Source organism: Coregonus clupeaformis, unplaced genomic scaffold (assembly GCF_020615455.1).
Source record: "Coregonus clupeaformis isolate EN_2021a unplaced genomic scaffold, ASM2061545v1 scaf0391, whole genome shotgun sequence".
Classification (NCBI taxonomy): domain Eukaryota; kingdom Metazoa; phylum Chordata; class Actinopteri; order Salmoniformes; family Salmonidae; genus Coregonus; species Coregonus clupeaformis.
In genome coordinates this window covers 346,832-354,700 of record NW_025533846.1, presented here as the reverse complement: position 1 = coordinate 354,700, position 7,869 = coordinate 346,832, and the positions used below count along the sequence as shown (strand labels likewise).

General features: G+C 42.8%; 1 protein-coding gene across 2 annotated transcripts; it reads left to right on the top strand.

The window, feature by feature from the left end:
* The first annotated feature begins 1,296 nt into the window (after positions 1-1,296).
* On the top strand, positions 1,297-6,557 carry LOC121582018 (zinc finger protein 883). Of its 2 annotated transcripts, none has more exons than XM_041897517.2 (3): positions 1,297-1,810; positions 2,172-2,331; positions 4,454-6,557. In XM_041897517.2, the coding sequence occupies exons 1-3, from the start codon at positions 1,676-1,678 to the stop codon at positions 6,220-6,222; spliced, it is 2,064 nt and encodes a 687-aa protein (XP_041753451.1). In that variant the 5' UTR covers positions 1,297-1,675; the 3' UTR covers positions 6,223-6,557. The 2 variants fall into 2 exon arrangements, with proteins under 2 accessions (XP_041753451.1, XP_041753452.1); XM_041897518.2 differs by having other exon boundaries at positions 1,298-1,810; positions 2,172-2,325.
* The last annotated feature ends 1,312 nt before the right edge of the window (positions 6,558-7,869 follow it).

Here is a 7,869-nt window from a genome sequence, read left to right as displayed (position 1 = left end):
AGTTTGGGTGGATAAGAGGTTGGGGACTATTGAATCGGTGAAAGTGGACTTGTGATGATATTTTTGTGTCTCTTCCATCCAGAGGGAGTGGGCGCTCCACACCATGCGCCTCGGGACAAGACCTGTGACTTGCTTTGCTCTCCGGAGCAGGACCCCATTGAAAGGAGTGATAACTGGGGTGGCGTTAAGTTTTGAGGAGGATCAACTGAAATTGAAGATTCCCGGTGTCTGTGACACCCGCCGTTTGGTGTGACGCAGACCCAGTGGAGAGCGTGGTGAACCAGTTATCCCGTGAGAGCTTTTGTCCCGAGCCCGTTATGGTGTTTTAGGTTCCAAGCTTATGGTCATGTTGCAGCAGTGTGTAGGAGGGAGATTCCTAGATGTGAGAAGGAGGGCATGAGACAAAGGAAATGAATGTGTAGTATCGGTGGAAAAAGCTGTGTGTTAACTGTAGGGGTACTATTGTTTCTGGGGATCAGAAGTGTCTGGTGAGAGAAAGGCAGGTCGAGGTGCCAGGGTCAGATTAGTGTAGAAGGTGTCGTATGCTGAGGAAGTAAAGAGAGTATTAGAGGAAGATGGGTCCAGGGCGAGGGATCCTAAGAGGCTCCCTTGTGAGTAGGCCGAGGCCAATAGAAAGTGAGAGGAATAATATGTGCTTCAGTAAGGTTGGCTTCTTAGCGTTCATAGCCATCAACTGTACCGCAGAAATGGAACGTAAATCACAGAAAATAGATGTTGTGCTGGCAGCTGCAGATAAGTACTTGGGTGTATGAGATTTTACTGCAGAAGAGTTACAAGGTGTGTTGATTGTTGAACGATAGTGTCCCGTCCTCCCAGACTGCCGGCCTGGTGTAGGATCAGATGGGGCGAAAGTAGTGGAATAGTGTTGAAGTTTTAATAGGTGTAGGGTTAGTTGGTAGGGCAATTTAAGGGTGGCAAGAAGCCTCGAGGTTAGAGCATTGGGCCAGTGACCGAAAGGTTGCTGGTTCGATTTCCATGGCTGACAAGGTGACAGAAAAAAATCTGTTGCTGTGGCCTTGAGCAAGGCAACCCCAATTGCTCCAGGGGTGCTGGACAATGGTGACCCTGGTCGTGACTGCACTCCCTGCAGGTGCCTCAGGGGGAGTTGGGATATGCAAGGAAAACATTTCCATTACACACTTATTATTATAATACTTTTTATTCCCTTTTCCCCATCCCCTTTTTGTAACAAAGTGAAATGAATTCACACTCCAGAACAGTAGGTGGACACAGCCACACAGTTGGTAGCGGCATGCATCTCTAACATACTGTTGGTTCGATTTGATTTGATATTTGCAGAACGCCAAAATACCGAAGAAGAAGACGACGAACGCCTGCCTTCCGGTTATGTCTAGAAGGGATATCGTTTATGTCAAATTATCGTCACAGGGTTGATTTTTTTGTGTGCATTTTAGCTAATCATAAACTTAACTTAATTCTCCTTATCGGCCGTGTACGTTCTGCTACGAAAAGTCAATTTAGACAAAAGGTTTATCCCTTCTAGACAAAACCCTGCCTTCCCGCCTTTGGGACAACGACTCTGTTAGGGCGGGGACAAGACCATAACTGACTAGCTTCACATTGCTGGCAGCATGCTAGGTAGCTACAGTAGTTAGCTTGGTTCTTATTCTATGTGAATGAGTCTGAGAGCAAAATGGCTACAGCTTACAATATGTTTCAGTCAGAAACAACATCAATTATGGCAGTTGTTGTCGAGACGGCAATTACAGAAATGTGTCCATTTTTGCGCATCGTGCCAAATTCTTACGCTAACAATCCGGAGAGAGAGGTGAGTACAGCGTGACTAACGACGTTACGGAGTTGCTCAAGTTAACGTTAGCTAAAGTTACACCAACATTTACTGGTAACTAGCTGCATTGCGTTGTCTAGTAGTTAGCTAGTTTATCCAACGTTAGTGTTTAACCACATATGATAATCTCTGATGTAACTGGCAAAGTAAGCTAGCTAGGTTAGCTTCTTGCAATTTGCTAATATAGCTAGCTAAGTTAGCTACTTACTGCTAGCCTTCAGCTAAGCTTGTTAGTGAATGTTAGCTAGCTTGCTAACTTATTGGTTTCACATCCTCTTTGCTACAGCAGCGTATGGCTAGCTGGCTTTTTAGGTAACGTGTTTTTCAATTCTCTACACAGCTTTGCACAATTATGAATCTGATGATGGAGGAGGCTATTCGTAAAATCTGCCAACTATTCCTAGTGGCTTCCTCGAGTTTACAAAATGAGAACGTGAAACTGAAGACCAAGGTCGAGCAGATGACCCAGTTGTTTCAAAACAATACACAGTCTGGTAAAAGTATGCTTATCTTAACGCTCATATATAAATGTATATTGCCATTAGGGTTGGGCGATGTCATCATTTGTCTTCTCGTGATGAAGTACCCATAAAACATTAATCATGACAATATATTTTGTAGTCAAATCTTTTTTTAGTAGCCTATTCCTCTCTGTTGTAACTGTGGCACGAAAAATGTGTGTGTGTGCGGACGTGCAAGTAACAGTCAAGGAGGAGCCTCGCTAGCTGTGCATCGTGTAGATCAGTTGGTAGAGCATGGCGCTTGCAACGCCAGGGTTGTGGGTTCGTTTCCCACGGGGGGCCAGTATGAAAATGTATGCACTCACTAACTGTAAGTTGCTCTGGATAAGAGCGACTGCTAAATGACTAAAATGTAAATGTGTGTAGTGTTGTAAGATGCAATTTATGGCATAGGCCAAATTGAGCTCTGTACAGCATCGCTGTGCGCCTCAAAAAAATTTTGCAATGCCGAGGGCTCCATATAGCTCCGCATTGACATGATTGGTTGACAGTAGGTGAGGGCGGGAGGTCCTGTATTAACACAAACTCACTTCCTTGACAACTTCCTTCACAACAGCTCTATGCATGGGGAAGAGCAAGAAGTATGAATGCCCTGACTTCTGCAGAGGCCATATCACTGTAAATGCTGCACTGTCAGTACAGATAACGGATTGACCATATAGCACGTTATAATTCACCAAGGGGAAAGGGGGATACCTAGTCAATTGTACAATTGAATTTAGTCAACTGAAATGTGTCTTCCGCATTTAACCCAACCCCTCTGAATCAGAGCCCTGCTGCAACTGCTGACCCCAGAACTGGATAATTATTCAATGATTCAAATTTTTGCAACAATCTTCCTCTCTTATTAGGCCTAGGCTTCTATACTCCTATTATTATCATTGAAATGGACCTACGCTACACAATTTATTTCAAAGCTTTGCTTAGCTGTACGTTCTTTTTACTTCTCAATCGATTTTTCCATCTTGATATTGTTTGCTCAATTTCACTTCTTGTTGCCTCTTAATATTTGTCATTCACAATAAAGCTGTGATAATCACTTATAGACTGACTTTCACAGTTGTTCCCATTTGAAAGCTAATACTTTAGGACATAACACTTTATTAGAATAGCTTATTTGGGAAATACTCTTCATAGCTTTTGATACACTATTTTAATTAGTAGGATTTAACATTTGGTTCCCAACGGCAAGGAGGGGGATGCATGTGTTTCTTTTATAGTAGACTAAGCTTTGCTCAACTGTAAGGTTTATTCAAACGGTTGTTCAATGTATCTTTTTTGATTGTTTGTTCTACCGCTCTCATTATTACCTTAGGCCTATCATGTCTTTGGGTTATTCAAAAACAACTTTAAACTTTCTGAGAGCCTAGAAGACCGTTATATAAATGTGTGGTTTGATCATGAAGTAGTGTGGTGAGAGTATGCCAGCATGCATACAAACTGAAGTCATATTCATATCAAATGGACAGTAAATACAAAATTAGGCTTTTAAAATAATTAGACACTGGAGTGTCCGCTATATATATATATATATATACCGGTATATAAAAAAAAAAATATATATATATATATATATATATATATATATATATATATATATATATATATATAAAAAGTAATAGTCTTAGGCTACATGGCCCAGATCATCTGACACATATTTTTTTGACTGGACAGTTTGTGCTGCTTTGATTAAAATCTAAGCTATGTCTACATTCTCTTGCATTCTGTAAATTGTTTCTAACATATTTATTGAAATAGATTATGCCATCTAGCAAAGGAATAGACCACTAGACATGGCCCTGCTGTGGGCTGCCCGTTCAGCTCATTACTGCGTGGTGTCAGTCAGGTTGAAATAGGCTATACATCATCTGTTTCATCACCATGTCGTCGCCATCAACGATGGCTGTCAATCATTTTCGATATCTGATACGATTGTAATATCGCCCAACCCTAATTGCCATATATTGATATACTTATTTGACTAACTAAATTAGACATGCGTCCTGTTCAGCTGGTTTATTTCTACATAAAGATGCCTCATGCTACACAAACGAGATCTATAGGCTAATGTGTATATTACTCATATTCCTTTCATCTTTAGGTCCTGCACATTTTTGCAGTAAACCCACAGAGACGTCTTCATTGGAGAATGACTCCTCTCTGGGAGACACAGATGGACTGAATACAGACCCCTCCCCAAGAGACACCGAATCCAACGTTGAGCATATGAGAGCTGCTCTGCCAGAGGGCAACGAGAGAGACGGCCATGAAAGCCAGAAAAACGGCAATACTACTAGAGGGACACGATCCAAAGAAACCAAACGCTTCAAGTGTGATATTTGTGAGAAGACCTTCAGCCAGAACAAACGGCTGGTACAACACAAGCTAACTCACACAAGACCCTTCAAGTGTGATGTTTGTGAAAAGACCTTCAGCAGGGAAGGGTCACTGGAATCTCACAAGCTAACTCACACAAGACCCTTCGAGTGTGATGTTTGTGACAAGACTTTCAGCCGGAATCGCTTGCTGGTACGTCACAAGCTAATTCACACAGGAGAGAGGCCATTCGCTTGTGGTCAATGTGGCAAAACATTCACAATGTCTAAGCAGCTCGAACATCACATGTTGCGTCACAGAGAAAAAACGTTCAGTTGCAAAGTCTGCGAAAATACATTCTTTACCAAAAAAGATCTGAAACGTCATCAGCTTGTTCATGCAGTGGAGAGACCATTCAAGTGCCTGACTTGTGGAAAGGGTTTCACAAAAAGGAAACTGCTTATTGAGCACGAGAGAATCCACACCGGTGAAAAACCATACAGCTGTGCTGTATGTGGGAAGAGTTACACACAGAGTGGTGGCCTGAGTTATCATATGCGAACACATACAGGTGAACGTCCGCATTCATGCTCAGAGTGTGGTAAGCGCTTTATAACTAAATCCAGCCTCGACAAGCACAAGGTAATCCATACAGGGCAGAAACCATTTACATGTGAGACATGTGGAGCTGCTTTCGGCCATAAAGGAAACCTTGTGAGACACCAAGTGCTTCACACAGGGGAGAGACCGTACAAATGTAAAGTGTGTGGGAAAAGCTACCTTCAGTCCACCCTCTTAAAAGCTCACATGCACCGTCATGGGGCAACCAAACCATTTATGTGTGACCTATGTGGGAAGACTTTTATGTACAATTTTCTAATGAGAAGACACCATCTAAAATGGCACACAGCTGAAGGAGAGAAGCAGAAAGAACGTGAGAGAAAAGAGCGAACGAGAACTGCCAAGAGACCAGGAACCTCAACAAAGCCATTCAGTTGTGACATATGTTTGAACGGCTTCAGCTCCATGCTAACTCTGAAAAACCATCAACGAATTCACACGGGACAAAAGCAATACTCTTGTTCCATTTGCGGAAAGACCTTTGCCTATAAACATACTTTTGACTATCACATGAGACTTCACAGTGGAGTGAAGCCCTACGCTTGTAAATACTGTGAAAAGAAATTTGTTCTTAAGCAAGCTCTCGAAGGACATGAGCGAACCCATACAGGTGAAAAGCCCTTCAAATGCAGTTATTGTGACAAGACTTTTGCAGTCAACACCAATCTCAAAAGGCATGAGCGAGTCCACACGGGAGAGAAGCCATTCAAATGTGATGTCTGCGGGAGAGGTTTTGGCCAAGCCAACAATGTCAAAGCCCACATGCAAGTCCACACTGGAGTGAGGCCTTACTATTGCAAGAGATGTGGAAAGGGCTTTTCTGACATAAGACACTACAAAAACCATAGCTGTAATGGTGTGGCAGCGACACACGATCAGTCTCACATATCTTCTGACCGCACTTTCAGAAATAGAAAAGGAGAAAGAAGGTAGAGACAGGAGTGCTTGCCATAATGCTGCTGTTATGTAGACTCAGTGATATAATCTCTATCATTCACAGTGGGGCAACTTCCTGCTTTCAGACATCAGGAACAACAGGGATGTATTCAGTAGGGTGAAAAGTTCTGGGGTTTGTTTCTGGTGGCCTCATAGCTGTCATATTACATCTCACAACCCAGAGCCACTATTGGCTCCTCACAACCCAGAGCCACTATTGGCTCCTCACAGCACCTGTTAGCTCATCCTAGTTTCGTATCAAATCAAATTTTATTTGCCACATGCACCGAATACAACAGGTGTAGACATTACAGTGAAATGCTTACTTACAAGCCCTTAACCAACAATGCAGTTAAAAAAAAAAAAAAGTGTTAAGTAAAAAATAGCAAATAATTAAAGAGCAGCAGTAAAATAACAGTAGGGAGGCTATATACAGAGGGTACCGGTACAGAGTCAATGTGGGGGGCACTGGTTAGTCGAGGTAATTGAGGTAATATGTACATGTGGGTAGAGTTAAAGTGACTATGCATAGATAATTAACAGAGTAGCAGCAGCGTAAAAGAGGGGGGGGGGCAAATAGTCCGGGGAGCCATGATTAGCTGTTCAGGAGTCTTATGGCTTGGGGGTAGAAGCTGTTGAGAAGCCTTTTGGACCTAGACTTGGCGCTCCGGTACCGCTTACCGTGCAGTAGCAGAGAGAACAGTCTATGACTAGGGTGGCTGGAGTCTTTGATAATTTTTAGGGCCTTCCTCTGACACCGCCTGGTATAGAGCTCCTGGCTGGCAGGAAGCTTGGCCCCAGTGATGTACTGGGCCGTACGCACTACCCTCTGTAGTGCCTTGCGGTTGGAGGCATGCTCACATTGGGAAGACCCTATTTGACTTTTGTTTATTTATTTCTGTCTAGCAAAACTACAAAGCTTGTCGATTATTTTTTTTACAGAATTTTTAGGAAATAAGGTTAGCTGTTTAGGAATTGAGGTGTGTACTTGCAGTAATGCTTGGAAATCCAGGGTCTATGTTCATGAGCCCATTATTTCTGACAGTTTGCTGAATTGTCTGTTTGATTATACTTATTTTCTATGGTGTAAAGATCATTAAAACACATTCAAATATCAGAACTTTGCATTTTGTCTATCAGACAGGACAGCTTGGTGACACCTGTTCAGGTGATGGTGCAGTGGAGGCTGGTGGAAGGAGCTATAGGAGAATGGGCTCATTATAATGGCTGGAATGAAATGAATGGAACTGAGTCAAACATGTGGTTTCCATATGTTTGTGTTTCATAGCTGTCCACTTATTCCATTCCAGCCATTACAATGAGCCCTTCCTCTTATAGCTCCGCCCACCAGCCTCCACTGCGGTGAGTGTATAATTTCTCCTGACTGAATGGTGAGGTATTTCATCCTGCCTAAGCCAGTCAACATTAGTGTCTATGGCATGATTGCACGAGCACTAGATATAACAAGAACTGGAGACTTGAGTCCGAGATGTCGACTGTTGTTTTCAAGGTAATCTACTCATGTTCGCACACGCTGATTCATGGATCGTCTATATCCAGGGTTGCATCCGGTTTATACAGACCAGCATGGACCAAAACATCACATGCCACTGGCAGTCCGTGCGCACAGGGAGCAGCGATGAC

Bases quoted from the DNA above. Each gene is read 5' to 3' on its own strand.
- LOC121582018 (XM_041897517.2), top strand. From the start codon at position 1,676: ATGGCTACAGCTTACAATATGTTTCAGTCAGAAACAACATCAATTATG. The intron at 1,811-2,171 runs GTGAGTACAGCG...TTCTCTACACAG, and splicing joins CTAACAATCCGGAGAGAGAG to CTTTGCACAATTATGAATCT. The intron at 2,332-4,453 runs GTATGCTTATCT...TTTCATCTTTAG, and splicing joins CAATACACAGTCTGGTAAAA to GTCCTGCACATTTTTGCAGT.